Source organism: Melospiza melodia, chromosome 3 (genome assembly GCF_035770615.1).
Source record: "Melospiza melodia melodia isolate bMelMel2 chromosome 3, bMelMel2.pri, whole genome shotgun sequence".
Classification (NCBI taxonomy): domain Eukaryota; kingdom Metazoa; phylum Chordata; class Aves; order Passeriformes; family Passerellidae; genus Melospiza; species Melospiza melodia.
In genome coordinates, this window is record NC_086196.1 from 64,304,734 (window position 1) to 64,330,685 (window position 25,952).

Sequence of the window (25,952 nt, forward strand, 5' to 3'; positions counted from 1 at the left end):
CAAGACCAGGGCAATCAGTAGGAGAGGGAAGGCTGCTGGATGTGTGTGCTGAACTGTCTAGGAACCTGCCATTCCAACTGCGCTTAGGACTCACTCTTCTAATACTGCCTCCCAATCAACCAATAAAGTAAAATTAAAATTAAAAACCCAAACAAAAACCCAACAAAACACTTTTTCTTGAACTGTTTGAAACGCTTTAAAAAAGTAAAAGAGTCAATATAATGGAGGTGTTTCCAGAAGAAGCTATCAGCATGATCAAAAAGGCAAAGACAAACTACTGAGTTTCACAAGATACTGTCATCAGCAGCAAGCTCAACATAAGGAGATTTTTTTCTGCCCCAAGCTGTTCATACAGCACTGGGGAAGAACAAAGGGACATTAATGATGCTGCTGCACGTACTGCACAGCCTGACCAGCATCAGAGAAGTGTTGAAGAGCCTGAGCCTGCCAGTCTCCTGCCCCACCAGATGCCCTGTCCTCAGCCACCCACCGCCCGCTGCAGGTCCTGCAGAAGCCAGCGTCACATACTTGGGGAAAGTGGAGTTTTCACAACGTGACACAAATGAGAATTTAGCTTCAGCTGGTTTGTGAGTACAGCTGCCACCCATAAACCTATCTTTTTCACACTCAGGTGATCTTTGACATTACCATGCCCTACAAATATCTGCAACTTGTTTGGCACATGACATTTCAAAAACAAGAACAGCTTTGTAATTATGGTTTTGCTTTGTATACAAGTAGTGGTAACCATGAAATGCATTTAAGGCAATTTGCTGTATATGCAATTCTATCAAGCACATAAACATCCCTCCCCTAAACAGAGCCTATCTGCCTTTGTTAACCATTCAGGTGTCCCCCCAGCTTTTTGGAGGGCACATAACCATCTCCTCTCTTTGGCACTCCCTGCCTACACCAGCACCCTCCTGTCTGTCAGTGTCTCACTCCTTCTCCTTTGAGATCTCTAAAGTCTCCACCACAGACTTTGTACCTTTTAAATAGTAATAGATGCATGGAAGAGTTTCAGCATCTGCATATGCTAAGTGCCTTCAGTTCCTCAGTAAAGTCACCCTACAGGAAACAAATGCAAATTACTGCCTTCTAGACATAAGGCACAGTCCTGGGGACCTTGTTATTAAATCATTAACCTTCGCCTTTCATTTTACCTATGTTTTCAGTATTCAAATGTTGCTTTAAATAGACAACCTTAGTACTTCCCCATGCTGCAATTTGTTACCAAGTGCTTCACTCCAATGATTGAGCAGTGACAAACAAATGAGAGTACCAGTTCTCAAGCAACAAGAAAGCAGTTCAGTAATTATTGCAAAAGCTAACAATGGTGTCCCCACAAAACCTTGCAAAAATCTGTTTATCATTCCTATGCAATCCCTAAACCAAGATTTTCAAAGAGCCCTAAATACCATTTTCTCTGCCTTCAAGACTATAGCTCTGCACCCTACTGATGCTCCAGTTTATCAGATGATGATGCTAACCATGGTTGGTATCTTATCTCTGTAATCCCCCAGAGTTAGGCCAAGGCTAGTGTTGTACTACAGGCATGTAAAAATGTGCTTTGCTGTGGAAACAACCACATGTAATTTGGTGAAAAGCCTGAATAATTGGTACGCAATAATTATGGTTTCTAGTACTAAATGTTTGTATTCCTGGGAAAAAAAAAAAAAAAAGGTAAACCAGAATTTTGTAAGAGCCCTTATCTATTAAACATCAGACTAAAAGTTGGTTCATACACGTATTAACAAATTAGATATACAACCATGAGATCTGGTCAAAAAGCATGTATGGCTACTGAAATCAGTGGGAGGGAGTTTTGTTGCTGATTTGGATAGAATGAAAGTAAATCTGGTTTTCCCCTTCATCAACTCTTTCTGTCCTCTTGCTGTACCCTTTCCTACAGAGGAATACACAGCAATATCCCTGGCAGGCAAGGTGAAAGGCTGATGTAGCCCAACATCTTCCCATCAGCCCACTTCAAGGAGGACACAGAAAGCAGAGATGCTTCCCCAAAATGTCCTCCCAGTCTCTGTGCCTGTCAGCCTTCCCCTGAGCACGGACCCCAGCAAAGTCTGCTCAAACCTCCAGTGGTGCCTGTGGGTGCTTTTGATGGCTGAAGTGCAGCACACACCCAAGCCTCAGCAGAACCCTTTGAAACTCCTGCTGCAGCAAGCCAGCACGACCCTCCAGAGACAGGAACTGCTCACAGCCCGCACAGCTCCTGGCGCTGCCCTGCAGCCCTCCCTTGGGGCAGCAGCCTGAGCAGCCCCCTCAGGAGAGAGCCCTGCTGCTGGGCAGCGCTCCCTCCGCAGGAAGGGCAGAGCCCAGCATCGCTGCTGCCGCCCCCGCCCAAAAACACGACCTCACCAAGCCTACAGGGGCTCCAGTAACAGCAAAAGGAAAGTGCCTCCTGTCCTCTCTTAAAGCTCCCTTTGCATTAAGCTCTCTTTCCAAAAATGTTCCCATACTTACTTACTAAAGCAAACAAACAAAAAAAAAAAAGGTTTTTTCTTTTCATATTTAGATAAACTGAAGTGTGAACACTGTGCAAGATGTTACAGTTCTTTCTGGGACTGTTGTGTTGACATTTTGAAAAGGTAGTAATTTTTATTGCACAGCACCACATCCCTAATGAAAACTTTGAAAAACTCAAACAAAAAACCCAATACACCACAAGCAACAGTAAACATTTACTATTCACTTCTGCTTGTTCTGACAGATCTGTCAACCAGGAACATTTTCAGATCTCTATATTCTGTGAGTATGGCTAAGACTATACTTCCTCACCATAGCATATGCTAGATTTTAATGTTAATTTTACTGTTCTGTCATTTCACTTTTTCAAACCACATTCATTTAAGCTTTTTAAGCATACTTAAACATACAAATGTACTAATTGTTATTATTAGACCTATCCTCTAATATTCTGAATTACTACATCAGACAGTAGGAGAAGCTCTTCCAAAACTCCTGAGGTCCTCAGTACTTAATGAGACTGGATTTTGTAATATGCATTGAAATTGTTGTTACACACCTACAGCGTTCCCTCATGTGCACAGGTCCCTAATGACAGCATACAAGTCACACTGCATGAGACACAGTGTGTTCTGCTGTAATGTCACAGGGTTTACTTTCCCTGCTGTCAGACTACAACCTCTGGGCAAGTGCCATTTAAAAACCTCTAAATTATGAGAATAAGCTAAAATAAATATCAGCACCTCTCTCTCCACAGCAGCACCTGTATGAGAAGTCTCTCATTCCCCCTGCACACTGCCTGTGACAGGTGCTGTCACTCTGCCAGCTGCAGCATACAGCTCACGAGAAGCACTGTAACACTCTTTGGCACTGTGAGCACAGCTGCATTTCTGCTGCTCCCAGTGTGCCTTTACACAGGCTCTTCCCTAGATGAGAAGTTTATTCCTGCTCGTGTAAAAGTTCAGCCTGAGAAACACCAAGCAAGCTCTTCAGCTTCAGGGAGGAGCAGGCGTGCAGACTGAAACACTCAGAGTGAGGCGGGCTGCTCCCTTGTGCTTTATCTGTGAGCACAGGCATTTTGGAGGCGAGTATCTGCCCTCACACATCCTCCAAAGGAGAGCAGTATCTCCGTGTGCCAAGAGCCGAGTGACGGAGGCTGCTGTGCCCCCAGAGATGCCTATCGCTCCTGTCCTGCGGCAGGACACGCGTTGGAGGGGCCATGGGTGTCCTTAACAGGAGGCTGCACGAAGCTGCAGGTGTGGCCGTGTCCCCGGTGATGCCAGGGACACAGGGTGTTCCCGGCTCCCAGAGCAGATTACAGCCACACGCGTGTTTACCTGACTGAGACCCGCATTTGGACATGTACACAAGTGAACAATCCCGAGCTGTTTACTGGGACGAAACTCCCACTGACTGCAGTGGGTATCTGCCTGCCTGCACAGCTGAGGATTAAGCCCTCAAACCTTCTGCAGTGCCCATGTGCACATTTCTATCTCATCAAAGAAAAAGGAAAAGCGAATATGCCCACGTGACCGTGGATCTCTCCAACACTTGGCTACATTTGGATTCAGAGAGCACGTGTGTCTTTTTAACACTGCCAAAAAAAGGACTAAGGATCACCCCATGTTTTTTGAGCAAGAGTTTCTAAATTTTCTTCTTCTATATGCAGAGCAGATTTCTAGCTCTGACTTTATAAGGCAAAACAATTTTTTTGAAATCACTTAAAATGATGTACATCAGAGGAACATATTTCTTATTAAAAGAAATGGACTGTCAGGTCCTAAAATATCTCTAACTGCTTCCATTTGGAGAGAAAATCCATCTTTATTGACAGTGAAATGTGTTTTCCAGCTGGTTGAACACTGCTCAGCCCAACACCTTTTGCAATTCTCATGTGTCTTCCCTAATCTTAGGGCCGACTCCATCATCAGTCTGCTTTTACCATACAATTCATATTTGGATGGCTTATCCAGGACTCCAAACTCCATTGCTGTGGAGCAAGCTTGCTGCTTTTCTCCATCATTGGTCAAAACATGTTGAGGCTAACCTGGTTTATTTGGCAACCATGCTGCTAGAGCTGTTTGGTCAAGCCAACAGCATGTAAACCAGGATTTCTGGCTTTGCATCCATCCGTCAAAAATGCAATATATGTTATACACACACCCAAGAAGTGCTCGTACTCTCAATATTATAAAATGTTTCCTAGCTGTCAGTAGTATCACCACTCTCTTACTCTGCCAATTCTCCAAGTTTGGCATTAGCTGGACTGTAGCCATTAAAATGTTTTTCCTAAGAATACAAGGTAACAAACCAGACTACAGCCTTGAAGTGACCACAAAAGCTGTCTCCCAACACACATTAACCAGTAAAAGTTCATTTTCCATAATAAATTAATCAGATTAAAAGACAGTAATGCAAGAAGTCACGTGACATTTTCTACGACAACCTGGATTCACAGAAAAGATGATAGTATGAGACAATTTAAACAAAATCTCACAATCATCACTGTGATGACTAAGTCAATGTGAATGCTTTCCCTTAAAATGATTCTTCTGTTTCTTCAAAGCAGATGGTATTTAACTGGAAGATCATACATGACCTAGGAACTAGAACAGAAAAAAATGAGTACAGTCTACTGAGTAAGTTTACAAACATACTAAAGTGACTATTTTGTCATCTCTACTCTTCAGCTTTCCAAAGCCATGCCAGGAACAGGTCTGCCAAGGAATATGAGTAACAGTTTGAAAACTGTGTTTAAACTGTGCAGAAAGTGTCAGGTTAGACAAACATCTTTCTGAAAATGAGTTACGGACAAAGCTCTGTAAGTACACACAGTGTTCTACATATAGCTACATGTGCAAACACAAATATTTAGAAAACAATCAGCATAAACGCAGTGACATGGTACAAGCTGCTGTGAAATACACTTTCAAAACACACACAATCTAGGCTAGTAAATGGTAAACATTATTAAATACACTTGCTTCAACAGTAATGCAAAACTAATGCATATTTTAACCACAGACCATTGCAGAAACAACTTGTGTGGAAGCATTAAAAACCATCAGCATTAAAATACTGTTTTCAGAAATTCCTATCATTGTCATTAACACTCTGGATACCCAGAGCATGTTCGCAAGGCAAATATAAGGACATTTAACTGAGGGACTATTAGCAATACCAACAATTTCAGAGTGTTCTGAAAATGCAATTTCATTGCACGCTGCCTCCCCCACCCTCAATAAAGGCCTGTGCTTGTCACAGAAATCAGAGCCACAGCGGCACGTATTTCAGAGGTGCGCTCAATCTGAAGCCGTGCCTCACGCTTATCTCATCACGAGGCCGCAGCAGGCACCTTTATTGCCTCCTGTCGGCACTGACACCCGCCCCCGCTGCCGGTGGTTCCCCGTGGAAGGGAGCTTCCATGTGCTTCCATTGGCGTCACCGCCGGGACATGGCTCCCGCCGCCGACATGGCTTGGCCGCACGTTTGCAGGACTGGCCTTTTAAAAAGTCGGCCGTATAAACTGGGCAGTGACCAGAACGAGCCGCAGTTATACAAGGAGCAAGGAAATATTATGCAAGACCACAGGAAGTCAGAGGAGACAGCATTCTGGGCAGGCCTGGCAAGGAGTCTGTGTGAACTTCAGCTAACAAGCAAAGCTCGGTCATTGGCGCCAAATTCAGCAGAGAACATTCCCAGTGCTGCAAAGGATAACACTCCCCATGCTTTTGCCAGTGGGCTGCGTTCCAGGACGCCATGTACCTGATGAAATGCAGATAAAAACCGGGTCTTACTTTTGGCCAAGGTTTCACTTATTTTTAAAATTCGAGGCATATTTTGGTCCAACCCTTCTTAGAAGTGGCAAATGGTTTATTTTCATGGCTTTGCTAATAGATCACTTGCTCTTACACTCCCTGTAATTTCAACTACAATAAGTGACCTACAAAGAAAATGTTTAGCAGAAACCTCATTTTTTCCACACATCTTGCCCATCTCTACCTCAAGGCTCTCTGCTAATAGGATATATGAGGATTATGGATTCCTTTTCCTTTGGCATTTTGGAATGATCTAGGAAAATACACTTGGTGCAAAAGGATGACACCCACCTTGTACATAACTATACTATTTTAGTCTGTTTTAGTCAACGTCAAAAGTAATTGTTTTGGGAGTGGGGTTTGGTGGTTTAATTCATTTCTGAAAGCCACCTCACGCAGGTCCTAATTGGAGAAGACATCCAATAAAATGTAGCAAACTTGATCTCTGAAATGACTGAAAAAACTTGCCTTAATTCGGTAAACATTAATCATCTAGCAATACATGAGTTCAGAGAGTTTTTATGCTTTGTTCCAGGATTCACCTTTAAAATATCAGTGATAAAATGCTGGGGGTGGAAATCCAGTTTTAGGTTCACACACACATAGTGCCAAATAAGAAGCACAGCATGCAGAGTCTTACACAACACAAAACAATTACCAATTGTGATGAGAGTAGACAAAGCGTTCTCAAGAGAATCTATTTTATGTTTGTAATCACCCTCAAAAACACACAATAGCACTCTCCTTCCAGCAAACACATAATACAAACAAAAACCAAACAGTAGTACTGCCTTGACTGGGGGAAGTGATTCTGAGAAGTACAAGAGATCTTCAGTAGATACCGATTGCCAAAGCCAATGAACCAATTTTAAAAGTTTTCATCATTACCTTTGCTTATGGGAACAACAAAAATACGCAACTCTTAACAGGAGATTCCCGCCTTCAATGCGGTTGGCACATGAAAAGGTTCCCATAGCCTGCTGCTCTTGCAAAAATAATTAAACAAGCACTGCAACAACACAGGAAAGTGAAAATGTTAGTGGTGACAATGCCTTCATTGTTACTGCCAGTATAACAATGCCCAAAATTAATCACAACCCCAACAATCAACACCAGCGCACACACAGTTGGGCCTCTCCAACCAAAACAGATCTTTCTACAGCCGGATCCAGACCTAAAGCTGTTGAGAAGTGCAGTTGTTTCTCCAGCTGAAGTCAGAGATTCCCATCCAGCAGAAACAAGTCTAGCTGCACTTCTCAAGGCCTGAGTGAAGCATACATCGGTGGTTTTAATGTGGCCAGTCTACATAGCCCACAGTACTGAGTGTAAGTATTAATCATAGTAGCACAGCAGTTTCTTCATCCAAAACCAGTAAGGCCTAAGCACACTGAAACACCTGAAAACACCCAGAGTAAGGAGCAGCCTTTTATCTGTATCTATTTCTGCCAAACAGCAAGGCAAATAGCTCACAGAAAGTTTTTAAAACACCACAAGGGTTAACCAGTGAACTACACTGCAAAAGCAACAAGGTGTTGTGCCAACAAGGGCTCTAGCAAAAACACACTCCTCCAGATTCTGCAGGTCCTGGTGGATCCTGGAACCTGTGGCACAGCAAGCTGCAAGCATGTAGCTAGCTGGCACTTGGACTTCTTCAGCCATAGCAAGTCTTTCATCTCTACAGGGAAATAGACTTGTGGCTGCAACTTCTTCCTGTAGCCATTACAACACCTGCTCCCAGTTATTTAGTATCCTTGAGATCTCTACAGCTCTATCAGAAATAGAGGCAGACACACTATAACCGTGTAAACCTTGATCCCTTAAGCAAACAAGCTAAAAGGGGATAATTCATCTAATCACTGTCTCATCATCTATTAAAGTTTCTTTTGATATCCAAGTACTTCACTGAGCCATAATCCTTCTCCAGCCTTCCGATATGCAATCTATATTCAGCAACAGCAAACTATAATGTACCTCCAACCACAAGCACAAGAAGGTATTTACTTCCTCTGAGGTGGAAAGGGAGTTTGTCTTGACTCTCAGGAGCAAGTATGTCTCTAGGTTGAAGCCTTCTCTTTATTTACCTTCAGTATATTGATTTCAAATTCCACAGCTTCACTAAAACATCTCCTGGTACGTGGGCAAACACAGCACAATGAAATACATTTGCCCACCAAATATTCCTTCTTACAAGTGTAAATCAGAACTGATTTCCTGTACAAGTAACAGTATAAGAACAGATGCTTGTTTTACTTTCCTCATACCTTGCAAAGGTATTTCATTTGCTTAATCCACCAGCTAAGGCCAGAAGTGAAATGATCATGAAACCTCTTTCAAGTGGGATGAAGGCTTATATCACACACAGCTGACATTTTATTTTCCTCAAAGGCATTTTCACAAAACAGAACCCGGAGGTCTGAGGCAGGAACTGAACTCCATTTTGATAAAGGTTATAGATATTATGGATATGGAGGGTTTTTTTGGTACAAAAGCCAGAGCACTCCAACTGTTAATTAAGGTACAAAGAGAAACTTAGGAAACCAAACCAACAGGAGCACACAGCTCAACAAATGACTCAGTAGGCTCTTTCCCTGGCTGTAACCTACTCAAAATGCAATATAACATGAAATCATTTTACAGTTGCACTGTATTCATCACATGACTCCCTCTGAAGGAATGCTCTGCAATGACTTCATGTTGGCAGTGTTTCTTCTTAAAAGGTTTTAATAGGTCAGGTGGCAGGCGCTCTTCCTCTTTCATCTCTGCCTTTAGGTGGACTTCTGCTCCACATTAGCCATCACTGCACCCAAAATCCCTACTGTGACCTGCAATGCCAACTTTGTTCCCTGCTCATTTTATTCCCCACGTTAGAAGAGCTCTGAAAAGTTCCTATTTGAATAAGCACCATTTGCTGTCATCTGCTTCTTTTAAAATACTTCTTTTTAAAAGTGTCAGAAAGCAATAGAGCTGGTCACTCTGGTTGGTTCATTGCTTCATATTTGCTGTTTGAGAAGCTGGAATTTTTAGTTTACAGTGTGTAAACTAAACACCATGTTTACAGTGACATTTAGGTTTGAGGGGCAGGGAGATGTTGTCCTAAGATCTGGTAGGCAAAGGGAAAGAAGTGTTACACAGATAACACAGCCTCTTGCACTATCTTCTTCAGGGCCTGCACACAATGTGCAAAGCTGCCAAGTCTGTCTGAAACATTAGGCTTTTCTCACTGTCTCCTCTTTACACCAAACCCTGCAGGGGTTCCGTCTTCTGGCCCACCCTGGCACCCGTATGCAAGAGAAGCCTTAACTGAATGAAGATCCACAGGCTTCAGTCTCTGTGAGTGAGATTGTGTATGCTGACCTCTAAACCCATGTCCCAGTAACCCTATGTGTCAGCACTCTTCTACTTTCTTACAGCTCTCAGTTCAAAGAAACTGAGAGCAAATGATTGCTGGAACCCTGCTGAACTGCCCATCTGCAGAAAAGACCAGTTTTGTTGTGACGGCCAAACCCTCCTTTTCACTCTTATTGCCCCGTGGGTTGCTCACCTGCCTGCTCCGTGATGAAATCTGAAAGAATAAGGGGTTTATCATCCCTGGGATGCTTTCAGGGTGTTGCAATCCCCTGCTGCCGCCACCAACACCCCCACCTTCTCAATTGCTTGGGGCGTCTGAATTGCACACGGATCTTGTATGACAGGAGGACAAATTCAAAGGTGAAGCAAGCGAAGGCGGAGGTCACCCGTCAGCACGTGGGTGTAACCTACATATTGAGGGATAATATGGAGTGCTGCAGTAAAGAGAGCAATTAACCAGGTAATATAGGAGTGAGAGATAACCAAGCTCCTTCCACTTGACAACCTCCTATTAAAGCATTTTCTTCTTAGGTTTATTCTAAAAGTTTCTTGCCGGCATATCTACAGCATTGTGTTAGGCATAGAAATAGAAAGGCTCCATTTTAAGAAGTTTACAATTTAAATAAATAAGACACACAAAGGGTGGAAGGAAGGATGTACTACCATCCCAGTTTTCCAGACTGGGGAGCTAGGATAACTACAGTGAGCAGCCACACCACACTGTCCAGGCTACATTATCAATGCAATGCCCTGAGTACCCAGCAGAACAAAGACATGGGCCAAGCAAGGGGCTTTTAGAGAGGGTGTGGAGGGGAAAGGAGACAGAAGAAGCAACTGCAGAGGCCAGACCCACTTGCTAAAGCTGTTGTTCAGCAGCCAGGTCAACAACCAGACTCGACTTTCACAGCCAGCTCTACTGAGAGTGGTGAACAAGCTCAAGAAACAGAATCTAAAACATGATTTTATTCAGCTTCACTGCACTTTGGCCCAGGTCCCCATGCCAGAGAGGCTTTGTTCGGGCCAGTCATGCAGCTGACAAACAAAAGTAGGGTTGGGGGGTTGGTTTTTCCTAAATGGGAAATAATGGCTGTTTCGAAACACCAGCATAAAGTTTCCCTGAAGATATCTGCACTTGCTTCTATTTCATTTTCAAGCCAGCACATGCCTAAGAGAACGGGATAGTTCCCTTTTGTGAATCACTAGGAACATAATACTGCTTTGCTGTTACGTAAAAAAGCCAGTAGAAGCATTGAGGCAACTTGAGCACAGAAAGGATGTTCCTATAAAAATGTCCCTCTGATTAGTAATGGCAATAAACACATCCTTCAAATCATTCACAGGGGAGAAAACCCAAGAACCAGATTTATTAACACAAACTGATAATCTTACAGCTGCAGCACAAAAACAGCCCACCCGCAGCTGAAGCTATGTTCCCTCAGTGAAATGCGGCATCTTCCACCAAACCACGCACGTAAAAGTGCTGCATTAAGCAATGAAGAGGGGTCAACACCCCCAAATGTCTACCTTCCCTAAAAAGCATAAATAACACTGTTTTGTTAAGACCAAGCATAATTATCTGTCTTGAGGCATTGGTTTCCTGCCCTGCAAGCAAAACTCAGCCATCCCATGTGCAAGAACTGCCCAACTCCAACTCTCTGCACTCTTCAATGTGCAAGACAACCTTACAGGACAACAGGAACTGTCTCCCAGATCAATATGGGGATAACTGGAAGCAGCAAACCAAGAGCCACATTTGTTATGGTTTTCCTTTGTGACAGAGCAGGAACAGGAACAGCCAGCAGTAGGCAAAGCCTTGCTGTTCTTCCAAGACCATATGCTGAAGGCAATATGCAGAGGCTATTTCAAAATGCTTACCCCTTCCCAAAGGCTCTCCACCTTCACTGAATTAGACAAATGCAGCTTTTCCAGAAGAATCATCTGGCAAAAACTATAGGAAAATACCAAAAGCACTTTCACCAACTTGCAATCTTCTCTCACAGGTTATGTATGAAACACAGGGGAGGCAACTGAGACCGTAAAAAAAATAACCTGGAGTGTAGTATAGTTCTAACTGATCACTGCATTTATATTCCAGAGAAAAACTGCCTAAGGAGTCATGGCACGATACAGCCATTTAATGCTGAATTTCTTCTCACACATCCACATGTGACGCTGACATTCCACAGATCACTCAAAAGGCATTTTTGTTCTAAGCAAACTTCCTATCAGCTTTAAGTCAATACTCACCATAAATACTTGGGAGCCTGAAGACACTGTCATTGCCATCAGCTAACAAGTTTATTTCATCATAATGCCACACAAAAATCTAACCAGGAGCAACAATGCTTATCATCTCAGAAGATACTCTGCTATTTGCAACGACTTTTGGATACAAATTGCACAGACAGCTAAAAGCTGGGCACATTCCTAGCAACATTCCCCATTTACAAGTGTAGAAATACAGAGAGGATGGTTTCTTAACGTCTGAAAGATCTTTGAAGTATTTTGACAATAAGTACCCAATAATACCTAGAATTTACTGGCAGAGAGGGTGACACAATTGCGAATGAACAGACAGGGCCTGAAGACCAACAGCAGCCAGAGAATGTCCCAAACACAATGGCTGAATAGGATTGCTTTGTAGTTTATCATACAAATGCAAGTGCAAATGACTACAGCTGTGATACCACCAGCTTAAGCAGTTTAAGCACCTTTTTATGGCAGTAAATACCTTAGATATGCTAAGGGTGAAACAAAATACAAGGAATGTTCTCTACTTCCACCACCTTTATAAAAGCTGCCTAATAACCATCCCACTTCATACTTGCTTCAGCTTATTACCTAAGCAAATATTTATCTTACTAGAGCATGAATAGAACTAAGGTGAAAATATTATACAGTCATTTCGGAACACCATAAGACAACTTGCACCAAAATTATGAGCCCTTAATGGATATTTTCCCATGCAGTTTAAAAAAAAGTTCATAAGGCCTCTCACACCACAAATGACCATCAGTTTTGCCTTTTAAGAAGAGAAGAATAGGGCACATTTTTAAGATTTCATGCAACTTATTCAGGCCACTGAACTGGGTTCTTAAACTGAAACCATTCAGCAAACCACCTTCTGTGTACTAAAATAATATATATATATAAGGGATTCAGAAGCTGACTATGTAAAGAAAACACGTGTACTAGGCCAAAGGTTGATATCACCTGGGATGACTATATTTCAAGATATAATAATATCTGCTGCTTAAAGCAATAGCTTTCCTGGGAAAGGCAAACATGTCTATCTCTCAGCATATGCAGGCAGGTTTTCAAGAACATGGCTCTGAAATTATCAGTCCCTTAAGAACAAGTTAGAAATTCTGTAAACATGCTGTTTTCATCTCTCCCGTATTTTGACTTTCTTGTCTGTTGTGTCAGGAGCCAGTGAGGGGTTATGGCGAGCCTTCACTGCTATGTTTTCAATTATCCTACAGTCTTTAAAAAGCTGTTCACACAACCAAAGCTAGAGAGGACCTTTGTCATTGCCAAGTCACACTTCCTGCCTAACCCAAGCCAAAGAGGACTAAGTATTTTCATCAGACCTGGTAACTTGTCTAAGCAATTGCAGTTTTTGAAAGACTGGGACTGTTTTGAATTCAAGGCTTTAAGTGATGAGGGCCTTGCAAATACTGTAAAAGTAATACCTAATATTTTGGTTTAGCAGATAAATTTGAAGATTTCTCCTGAAAGAAGGACAGGAATCTGATTGAGGTCAAGCCACCAAACCAGACACATGTATGTGTACATGACTTCAGTACAGTAAAGATCTGGAAAAAAAACCCCATTAAGTCTAACACCAGAAAAGAAGGACAAAGGAAAAAGAAAAATATTTAAATTAACAAGGGATTAATAATTATTTAAGTCTCATTCAAATGAATTTAGAACACCTGATTTTCAATTAACAACATAGTGCAACACAGGAAACCTTATAAAAATGAACCCAGATCTAAAATGTTTCAGCAGTCTACACATGTCTTGACAATTTCTCAACCCAAATCGCTTCATTTTAGTCTAGCTCAAGCTAGAACACTAGCTCTTGCTTTCCTTGTGCTCTGGAAAATTATTTTCCAAGAAAATATTTGTTTTTACAGAAAATATTCACCAACTGCATCTGCAGCTTTTCCAGCACTTGGTACCATTGTTTGAAATTTGCACTTTATTTCTTACCTTCATTTGCCCAACTCCAACCACATATAGTTTGATATATTAGATAATGAGTAACAAATATTTACAATAGATTAAGTTCACGTTTCAGTAGCTCCAAATAATTTTTAAATTATCCCAGTAATCTTCAGACAGACTGCCTGCTATCAAGTGCCATAAGTTACACCCACATGATTCATCCGTTAGGAGAGCTGCTCTGTTTAAAAAAAAAAAACAAAACCAAACCACACCACCCTCCCCAAAAAAAACTCGCCATTCACAACACTCCCCATATCACTTCTAATTTTAGCTTTTCCTTAGATAACACAATTTCCTGAAACAAAACAAGACTGCTCACACTCTTCTAGCTCCAAAATGTTATTGCAAAAGTATTGTTATTTGTAGAATTAGTTCAATGCACACAATATTTCATATTCAAATATAAAGGGATGTTTCTGTGCTTCAGCCTTCTGTTCTGCCAGTGCTATGGAGAAGGAGGTGAAAACAATCAGGAGTTACTTTTTTTCCCCCCCTCTTCTTTTTCTTTTTGTTTTGTTTGTTTGGGGGAGAGGATTTAAAGAACGAGGCAGGCAACAGAGAGCAGTGTTGGACCTGCACTCATCACTGTTCACTCATATATATGACAAAAACAAGCAAACAAATCCCAGCCAAATCCCATCAAAGTCCGGTTGTTCTCTCCATCAAAGTCCTACTTTACAGTCTGTCCAAATTCTGGCCTAGAGGTTTCATTCACGCAGGGCAGAGCTGGGATTTAGGGACATGCTCAAGAAGCAGGGACTGGAGGAATAGCCAGGCACAGGCAAATGCAGTTTGAGAGACGTTTCTTGTTGGAAACGCAATATGCTGCTGAAATCTCTTTGAACAAACAGTCACTTTGGTTCTACAGATTCCCCACAAATACTTGGATTAAAACACTACTTAATAATGCTATTTAATGTTTGTTTGAAAGCAAATCAGTGCATAAATACATACACAGCAGAACGAAGCAGCATTTGTAACTTGGGGGGTGGTTCAACATATTTACATCAGGAATAAAAACCACTGAGGAGCTGTGTTATTCTGGTTTTGTTCTACTTGAGAGCACAGACAAAATAAAAAAGCGTTTCTTCTTCCTGCCCAAATGCACACAATTTGTTTATAAAGCTGAAATAAGCTAGTATTAATCGTCCAGCCATAGGCTAACACAAAGTATGTGTAAAGTTTCTGAATTTTTCAAACTTCTTGGAGGCAACACCCTAAACATTCCCCTAAATCAAAGAAAACTGCTGATTCCACATATTAGCACACAGAGAAAGGGTCAAGACCAGGGCACCTCTTTGACTGAAGATCAGACATAAAAATTCAACTAGAGCAACTTTGCTCCTTGTCTGGCAAAACATTTGATGAGTTTCTATAAAATAAATACTGAATATTTGCTGGGTCACATACAGCAATGGACAGAGAAGCATAATAGAGATGCTATCCAAATCCAAATGCTTTGTAATAACAGTCAAGTAAATTAAATTACAAGTCTAACTGTTTTCAGGCCCAAATATGCCCATTTAATCAAAATTTATTATGGCAGATTTTATTTCAGCAAAATTTTCTAGACCTAAATAAATTCACAGAGGAAAAACAAAATCATAATTAGATTTGATCTCAAGAACATAATTAAGTGAGTTACTTTGGAACAGTACTTATTTATCAGCCAATTGGCCTACTGTACTTCATTAAGCTACTTTCCAAATGCATAATAAAATAGTTTCCCATTTTACACACTTCAGAAAGCGTCTCATAAAAAGCAGCTCTGTAAATGTAAGAAGTTTTTTTTTTTTAACATATAAGCAGTCAAGGTTTTATCCTCACCACATAACTACTTTATTATACTGTCTTTTAAGCAAATTGAGCGCAAGAAAGATAAATGAGAAAAAATCTGCCAGATGCATTAATATTCATTCTTGCACTTTCTCTTCATTTAAGAGAAGGGCTCTGTCAACCTTGTGCCAGCTACTAGGAGCAGAACTATTTATAACTATTAAGATACACATGTCACTATGAATATTGGAGTAATTAACAAAATAGCATTTCACAAATAGCTTTAGCAGAATAAAACCATTCCAAGTATTTAAATTATTTTTAAATACAATCTCCCTTTGTATTGCTCATTTCCTCACTCTAATGTTTATCCTAAGAATAGCAAAAAGTTTAATGCTTGAAGAGTACTGCTCTCACCACACCTAACAGCTTGGAACCTGAAAACAAAAATACTTAATGTTTATGAATCCATCATAGTTAAAAATATTACAGAAAGATATAGAGAGATCCATTTTGATACTCATGATGGATCTCCTGAATTCACAGCATAAATGCAAAACTGGTTATTAGCAAAGTATCTCTAATATGCAAGATATTCTTAATGATCCACACAAGATAAATGTGACAGAGATGCAGAGATAAGGGCATGACACAAAGATTGTGTTTATGAAGGGCTGACAGATTTTTAGATTGCTCTAGGGCCAAGCACTAAGCACAAGCAGAGCAAGCCCTTGGAGCAACCCTGTGAAACACAAATTCCCAGATGCTCAGATCACTTTGGGAGGATGGTGCACACTGGGAGGCACTCACACTGCACACCATTCCCACAGCAAAAGCCTTTCAGTCCTCACCAAGCTGAAATACTTTGGCTCTGTGGAGGTGAAACCACAGAGGTGGGCAGCAGAAGTCGGGAGTTCCCAAGCCAGATCTCAGCCCAGCCTCTGCTCCATGTCACTGCAGGCAAAGGCAGAGCCAGGGCAGGCGTGAACCTGTCCCTCCTCACTCCTGTACCCTTGGGCCACCCTCTGGTAGAAAAGCCAGACATCTCTAGAAATCAGAAGGGGCAGAGAGTACGGAAACAGAACGGGCAATACTAAAGTAGGAGGGCTATGAGTGGCCAGGATCATTCAAGATGACCTGCAAGCTATGAAGTGTCTGAATTTGTGGTGCTGAAACGGAAATACGAATTGCTTAATGTTAACACACCATAAATATGTGCTAAACAGCCAATTTCAACAGATTGTTCACCAGGAATTCAGGGGATCACATTTCTTTTTGATAACTCCAAATAAGAAAAACTGCAAGAGCAGATGTGAACACAGAAGCAAACAGAAGTAACTAAAATATGTGGGCTATGCATGGGGAGATATTGAGCAATAATAAAACTTTAAAAAAATTTTTTTTATGGAGCTGAGTAATCTATGAAATAGTCTGCAAAGGAAAGTTTCTAACCTCCATCAGCTAAAGTACATAAAGTGAGGTTTAAAAGAGTATAAGGACAAACTTGGGTTGGCAAGAGAATGGACAAGATGATCTGTCACCACCATCACAGAATAACAGGCAACAGGGAGTATACCTGGCAACAGTGACACACAGAAAATGTACTGGGGAGAACAAAACTGAGACTGTGTGTTTCTTGAAATCTGCAGTTTAACACCTTGGCACATCCAAATGCTCACATTTCCTGACATCCAAATTGTATCCATTACAAGCGAGCAACTACCTGAGCTCTGGAGAGCTGTGCCATCAGGACAGTTTCCTCATCCTGAGGAGGAACAGCCAAGAGTGACCTCAGCTTGGCAAAACCACTCTCCTGAAGGAAAAAGGTCAGCAAAATTTGAGGCACAAAGTACCTCATTAGAGGGGCTCAACATCAAATAAAGCCCAAAGTAAAAGGGTAAATGAAAGCAGCCTGTTACCTAGATAATAACTGGGGGCAATCCCATTTCTTTACTATCTGGGCCAGAAGAAGTTAAACGGATTTATGTAACATTACATGGTTATGGTCACAAAACCTATTGTGTAATTACATGGGGACAGAAACACCCTGAGCTGCAAAACTGGTTTATTTTTCATATAACTGGAAAACAAACACAGAATTCCCCAAGTAACAACACAACTGAAAAGGTGAAGCAAAATGATGCATCTTTCTCAGTGATACTTGATTGAGCCTGGCTTCAAACTTTTCTCAAACAGACACTGTTGTCCATCCAGAACTGTTCATTTAACACAACATCCACTCCTAACAAAGTAACTGTCTTGCAAATCATTAAAAACCACATCAAGATATTGTACCAGACTGCTCTAATTGCATTGGGAATTACCTACTACTTGTTGTTGTACTGCACAGCTGTACAGATCAGATACTTTCCCCTTAGCTTTCATAATATGCTAAAATGTGTTATGCCCTTTTATTCCTCCTTCTCCCAGTTTCTAATTACCGGCATTCTAGGAGAGTATCTAATATTGTGTAGATTTTTTTAAAAAAAGTTAAAAGAATAATCATATTAATTTCAGCTCTGAATCTTGGACTAACTTTAAATCAGCCTACTGAAAGTGCCATAACATTTGTTCCAAATAAAGCAACTGCTCTTTTCTGCTGGCAAACAGAGCTTCAAATGAGGACCTGAGGATGTTCTTCAACTTAAAGGGACCATTAAGAGAATCAAAGATTATCTTCCTTAGAACATTTGTTTAACAGTAAGAGATCTGCTCCTCAACATAGTTTCAGAGCTGCCTGGAAATCTGGTAACATTGCCCCACCTTTTCTCCGTGAAAGTGATTTATAAATGCTATCAGCAAGTAAGGTTAGACATCCTAGTTGCATATCTGGATAGAGATCAAGCAAGCAATACACTAACTGTCAAACTCAAGGCAATAAACCTACTCTATAACAGTACTGGAAAATTAAGAGAGCAAAACGATCTTGTTTCAACAGGGTACATCCCCAGTAGGGATATCCACAGCACACTGACAGAGAGGCACAAGCCAGCTATCTGAAATCCCTCATATGACACTCTCCCAGCTCTTCCACAAACATTAATTTACGCAACAAACCCACGAACCAGATAACAACTAGCCTACTTCTGAGAGAAACAGAAAAATTGTCACTGAATGTCACAATATTTAAAAGCAGTGAGGGAGTCAGGATCAGGGTTCAGACTTCAGTCCTGTGAAGCCTGTGTAGTATCTGAAGAGTGTTTCCCCAAACCACTTCAGTGTGCTGTCCTGCAAGATTAGACAGCACTCAATCCCTCACTCTGCTTGAAAGCAAGAGGGTAAAACTGAAGAGATTGAGTGCCCCGTTAAAAAGAGGTGATACAAGGAAAGCAGTGTATTTCCAATATATACACTATTTCATCCTCATGCCTCATAAACTAACACATTAACTAGATTGTACTGTACTATAATTTTTTACTTTTTCAACATAAGACACAAAACGTACATGTATTTTTTTTTACTCTGCACTCTACCTAGAACAAAATACACTTGAAGTAACTGTTTAACCTTAATATGTTAGTTTTTGATAAACTGAGGAAAACAGAACTACAGGGAAAAGGTATGATTTACACTGCTATACCTCCCCTACTACATCATCATAGCGTGACTCAATAAAAAAGGAACTACTACACAAACAAAAACCCAAGGTTTAGAGTTTACTGCATGGTAACTGGATAGTACACACGACAAATAACAACATAAAATTCTTAAGTCTATAAACCACATCGCTTATAAAGAGAATCTACGGCCAGAACAGTAACCTGTCCTGATAATCGACGGATCCTGCCTGCTGCAGAAATCAGATTGAATACATATCCTACAATTCTTCATAGACCCTTATTCACTTCGTTTGAGTTTTCCCCATATCCGTACCCTCTCTCATCCATAGGAATTGTTTATAGCTTTGGAGCAACAAGTAGATAATTCTTCTCTTTATCTCCACCTGTAATTTCTGTTTAAAACCGCTGAGTTTTATTTTGACGTTTGTTCTCAAGAACCAACAAGAAAACACTCTTTGATGAGCTACAAAACTACCAGTGCGTTACTCTGATTCCCTCTGGAAGGGCCGCTCTAGCAGTGTGGGAATGTCTGGCTTTACATCCCCCGCAAAATGCAGCAGCAGCAGCAAACGAGGCGCTGGGCACTGCTGGGGCTCTCGGCCCTCCGGGAAAGCCCGCTGACAGCTGAGGAGACCCGGGAACCGCGGGAGATGCACCGCGGCCAGCGCCTCGGACCGGAGCGAGGAGGTGTCGAAATATTTACACAGCCTGGCAATTTCATCCACTCGACTTTAGTTATAAAACACGTTTTGCTAAGAGTGCTGCTACCTTCAAAACCCCTGTCCTCAACTGAAAAATAGTTTCCTACTCCTCCTGCCCTCGCTGACATCAAGCCCTGTCCCGGCAGTGGCCGCACACCGGCGGGCTGGCCCTGCCTGCCAGATGCACCTGCCCGCAGCCGGGGCCGCCTTTACCGGGCCGGGTGCGCTGCGGCCGCGGTGCCGCCGGCGGGGGCAGCTCCGGGCAGGCGCTGCCCGGCTCGGCGCGGCCCGGACGGAGCGCGGGTTACCCCGGAGGGGCCGGCGCTGCTCCCCGGCCCCTGTTCCCGCCCGGGCCGGCCGAACTAACTCACTCACACTCATTCACGCCGCAGCCGGTCCCCGCAAAGGCTCCGGGTCGAGCCCTCGCACGGGAGCGGCGGCGGGGGGAGCCGAGGCCGCGCCGTCCCGCCGGCAGCGCCCCCGGGGCGGCGATCCCGCGGCCCAAGGGGGCAGCCGCAGAAGGAGGACGCGGCGGCCCGAGCAGCGCGGCGCCTCGCCCGCGGCCCCTCACCTCTTCTTCTCCTTGTCAGCTGTCATCACGGCGGCGGCTGCTGCCGGCTCCTGCGCCGCCTCCCGGGCCGGGGCGCGCTCAGCACCTGCCCGCGGGACGCGGGGCTCCGCGGGCGCCGGCGGGCGGGGAGCGGGGTCCGGTTCGGCCGGGTCGCCCCCGAGGCGGGCGTACAGTCTCAGGACACTGCCGAGGATTGTACGGCCCGCCCGGGGGAGGCGGTGGTAGCGGCGGCTGCTGCGGCGGGACAGGAGCGACGCGGCGGCGGGGCTGTACAGCTCGGCGCCGCCCGCAGAAAGTTCTCACTTTAAACCTCGGGCAGCCGCCGGCCGCGGGGGCAGGGCCGGCCCCCTCCGCCCGGGACCCGGCCCGCACGGCCCGGCCCCGCCGCCGCCGCCGCGCCCGCCAATGGGGGCCCGCGGGGCGCCCCGGGCTCCCCGCCCCCGGCACCGGCCCGGCCGGGGGTCAGCGGGGCCGCTCCGCCCCGCCGGCGCCGCTCCGCGCTCCCGCACACGGCACCGGCACCTCCGCTGCTGTCCTGTTTTCCAGTTATTTAACTTTTTGGTTATTGAACTTTCTTATTTTTTTAACTTTTTTTTTTTTTTTCCCCTCAGAAGTGGTTTCTCCTCTCGGTGCGGTCCGAGGCCCGCCGCAGCACCTGCCCGGCGGGCGCGGAGCGGCTGCGGGGCTGCCCCGGCACCGAGCGCCGCTCCCGCCAGCGGGAACTGCCCCGCAGCCGCCCCCTGAGCGCCCCCCGTTCAGCCCAGGCAGGGGTGCTGAAAAAATAAATGTAAAATGACGAAAATGAAAGCCGCAAGGACGGTGCGGGCCTGGGGAGAGGCCGAGGAGGCATGGCAGCCCTGCCCCGGCCCGGCTCAGCTCGGCCCGCGTCCCGCACGGAGCAGAGCGAGTGTGGCGGCGGCTCGGGGCAGAGGGATGTGCAAGGAAACAAGGGCTCTTCTTTTGCCTCCCTGATGGGACTTCCTTCCTCTCCTTGTTTTTTCGATTTTATTTTCTGTGCCGTAGAGGATATTTCAATTCAGGCTCTTTTAAAACTCGTGGTTGATGACACACGGTGAAGCGAGTCTGTGGGATGAAGTGCCAAAGCTCATCTCATGCTAGCACCTGCTATGGCTTGCTGCAGTTAAGATACATGTAAATAATAAAAAAAAACCCATCTTGCTTTGACTTCTGTTTACTTTACACCAAAGCAACTAACGTTCCTAGACAAGGGATTATGAACATTTTTTCCTGATCTTGTCTTTCAGCATGGTAGAAACTTCAGCCTTATCCTCGTGGTCTCTAAGGCTAACCTTACATTTTTATATCTTGAACCAAACGCACACCTTTGCATTAGGCTGCACGAGGTTTTCTTTACGTGTGGAAAATGGAAGTAATGTAGGCAACATGAGCCAAACAAGACTTATTTCTTGCTAATTCAAACTTGAGCCATTTCCCCCATGCCATTTCAGAGGCTGGTTTGTATACAATGGGTCAGAGGGTGTTTTCTTTTATAGAGTATGAAAGTTTAAAGAAATGCATTTGGGTTTGAATTTGCATGTTCTCCTCTCAAGTCTGAAAGGAGCTACACATGCTTACACAGCAACAGCCTAATTATGTGGTAACAGTTGGGGTTTTTTTCTTGTTATACAAGAGAACCTAAACAAAAGAAACCCGCAAATATTTAAAACCTAAGTAAACTTAGTCAAACAGAATTTGTGTATGCAGGACTAAATTTAACCTTCTGGGAATACGAGAATGCAACAGGATCAAAGACCCAAGTCACTCATTTCCTAGATTAAATAGACCTCTTCGTCCTTCATTGATCTCTGCTGATGTCAGTGCTCCTTGCTGTATCTTAAAGCGCTTCACTTGGATAAACAACTTGCCTTCAAAAATCAGACAAGAAAAGTATTCAAACTGACTAAATCTAAACCACTCAGTAAATTTTAATTATTTCACATCTAGCTCATTGGCCAGACTCCTGTTGGCTCTGCCTGCATGGATACCGTGTAGTTGATTAACAGTGTAAATCTCTTGGCCAGCAGGGCCTGAGGGTGCTTTGGCAACGGGAGAATTCACATCTGAGTGCCACTCAAGCACCTGTCCTGTCCTCTGCACAGACAGGCTGGTGGGCTTCAGCACAGGTCAGTGCCCAGGAAAACAGGGATCTTGCTGCTGCATCAGGAAGGTGAAGCAAGAAAGACTGAGTGATTCTTACAGCTCCCTCACAGCTTCAGTTCTTGAAGTTGTCTATTATTGCTATTATTTCTGGCAAATGAGCTCCCCATCTTCAATATGAAGGGGGAAATGGCCTGTCCTCTAGAGTTTACTTAAGTTGTTAATTCATTCTCTTTCCCAGGACTGTTCAGGGAGGGGAAGATCAAATGTGTCTTTAATACCACGGTCAATTTACAGATGCATTCTGTGGTGATAAGGGACAGCACCTTCAGCGAGGCTTGCTGCAGTTTCTCCTTGCTGGATAACAGTGGAGAGAATCACATAATTGTGTTTTCAAATTCATCTACTACTACTTTAATTTCCTTTATGATGAATCAGTATTTATTAACAGCAGCACCCACCATAACATGGACTTTCTCTAACCTTATACTGCTCAGAAGCTTCGATAGGAACTGCACCATTAGTGAGCACATTTACTCTACAAATCTGCTCTATTTAACCACAGAAGATACAGCTACCAGAAAAGCCAAACAAAGCCTTAAACTGACAGTAAGCGCACTTTGTTCTCTTGATTACTATCACCGTTGTAATGGCTCTTTCCATTTCATATTCCTGTGTTACTCCTTCAATTTTACCTTGTATTTGCTACATTTTACACTTTGCTTAGTAGATATAACTCAGATAAAATCTCATGTAAGAGGAAAAAGTGCTCAGGAAACTTCATGAACTGAACTTAACAGGTGTTAACTCCTCTTTTTTCTCCCCCCATCAAAGATTTCAGCAGGATAAACATACTAGATGGGACTTCTTTACTTTTGCTGGTCAGAGAAAATACAAGCTGCTGTGTCTTATCCATTCCATTCTGGAAAATATTAGCGAAGGTGGCCCACGTTTTTCCTATGTGAATTATTCTAGAGATGCTATAGGAACACAAAGTTTTTAATTTCTAAAGGCAGCCTTCAGGTGATGTATTTGAAAAGTCATTGACATCTGCCTTGGTATCAAATGGGTTCATGAACGGTCCTTCAATTCTAGAGGGGACCAGTTTATGTCAGCTGTGTCTGGACTAAACTCGGGGGAAAAGAGAGACTTAGGAAAAAACCCGGGTGGTGTGAGAGCAACTTTCACAGCCCACACTGAAGTCTGAACTACCTTGACAAGCTAGGAAATCTGCACAGGGTAGTGACAGGGTCCCTGGTGCTCATGGGGAGCACCCCATCACCCAAACATGATGCTGGCAAGCTCCTGATTACTGCCACTTATTCTGAAACACACCAGTGATTTAGGACCAGTTATGCTGCATTGTTTTTTCCCAAGGATATGCATATGGATGTAATCCACCATCCAAATCAGCACTTACACCAGTTTGGATGCGCATAGCCCTCATCAGCCAAGTGAAAGCACTTCCAGTGCTCCACTTATGTATGCATGCTACTGGCACTGTACTGACTGAAGAGTATGGGTGAAACAAAAGTTTGCCACTGGAGCTCAGCAATTGATGCTCCAGAGTAGTCAGAAGAAAACATGGGTGCTCCATCTCTTGCAGGGGAGGCATAATTTTTAAAATTAAAAGCAGCTCTTAAAACCAGATTTTTTTTTTTTTTTTTTGAGAGGATAAAGTGTTTTAGCTTCATTGATAATCCCTGCCTGATTTCTTTCTTTTTCTGGCTTCTCAATACTGAAAAAGCAAAAAGTTGATTCTTGTAATAACAAATAATGACATGATGGGAAAGGAAGGGGAGAAAAGAGAGCCCTGTTATTCAACATAGCTGATGCCTTGGAGGCAGGAGACAGGATTCTTTACTTACTCATAGCAGAGTAAGTTAAAGCCACAGAACATTTATTAAGCACAATAGCAAGCAAGACAGTAAAATTTCAAACTTCAGGTTGATTTGTTAGCAGGGGAAAAGGGATCCCTAAGAAACACAGATAGAATAAAGAAGATCTACAAGAGAAAGGAGGGACTACTCGGGTGGAAATATAAGAAAAATATGCCTGAACTGTGGGGAATAATAATAATAACGACAATAAAAATATACATATATGTATTATAAAACAGGACATGTAGATTGCCCTTACACATAAACAGATATTAGGAATATCTTACAGCAGCACTGCCCTAGGCAGAAAGCAATACGCAGTCTATACATATCCTGGACCAGCCAGTCTAAAATGTAGTTTTGAGGGAATGAGACACCAAGATGTTTTTGAGAGCTTCCAAATACTGAGTGCACACCTTCAAGCAAGGCTTCCAGATAAGCCCCAGCATTTTGAGGCATTGATTACTTACAGACACATTCCAGAGGTTTCAGCCATCACACTCTCATGCAAAAAAAAGACATGATGGCCAAAATGTTGGGAATGTACCTGTAAATATTAAAAAGCTTAAAATTACTCTGCTTATCTCTTTGCCTTTTTCAAAATGACACGCTGAGGATATCTTAGGCCTAACCCAAGGCAAGGTGGTCAAACAAAGTCTAATTCACACAGAAGTGTGTTGCAATACAATCAGATTAGAAAGAAAACTCAAGACGAAGTACACAGAAATACTCCTGTCATGATATTGGAAAATATAATTTTGAAATGTTGGGGAAGTTCAACCAAGAAACCAGGGAGAAAACAGATGCAATCCAGCTTGTTAAATGGAGAAGGGTTCTGTTTTGTGTTTTCCTCTTGACTTTCAATATCTTAATTATTAGAAATACTATGGTTCCAAGGTGGACTTTTAAAAAAATTGTTCCATACACAGTAAAAGCTGAACATATTTGCTAAGCAGGACCCTGTCTCATCGTGTAGATTGCAAACAAGATTCCACCATATTAAGAAAAACCCTGAAAGGAATGAGGTTGATCTAGGAATATAGTCTATCAATGGATGCTTTTGGTATAAAATGCAGTAAAGTCCAAGTTAATGAAAATGAAGTGTGAAGTGGATGGAGCCTTCACTTAATTTTCATAAATTCCTTTGCAATGCTTCTGGAAGTTAGGCACCCTGCAGGTGTAATATTGATGATTGCCTCCTATTCCCTTTCCACCTGTTTGCATCCCGCTCTGTATCACCCACACAAGCAGAAGAGGTCTGCAGCCTCTTGCTGCTCCCTGACAGCAGCTCTGAGGAGGAAATCTGGATGCCAGATTAGAAGAGGAATGTTTTTCTTAAAGCCAGCAACAGTAACGGGAATATTTAAAGGGTGGGAAGGGTAAAAGTTCCTCTAAGTGGATTTTAAAAGCCAAAATTTGTAGCAATATTGTTAGCACACATTATCACCTATCCCCAAGGAGGTTAT

General features: G+C 42.9%; 1 protein-coding gene across 1 annotated transcript in view; it reads right to left on the reverse strand.

Annotated features, from left to right (window-relative positions):
- The window catches only part of EPAS1 (endothelial PAS domain protein 1), a 77,194-nt gene extending 56,597 nt beyond the window's left edge, over nucleotides 1–20,597 (reverse strand). The window contains exon 1 of the mRNA XM_063152056.1: nucleotides 20,489–20,597. Within this exon, the coding sequence (XP_063008126.1) occupies nucleotides 20,489–20,514 (26 nt within the window). The 5' untranslated portion in view covers nucleotides 20,515–20,597. The remainder of the gene's footprint in view (nucleotides 1–20,488) is intronic.
- Between the last annotated feature and the right edge of the window lie 5,355 nt (nucleotides 20,598–25,952).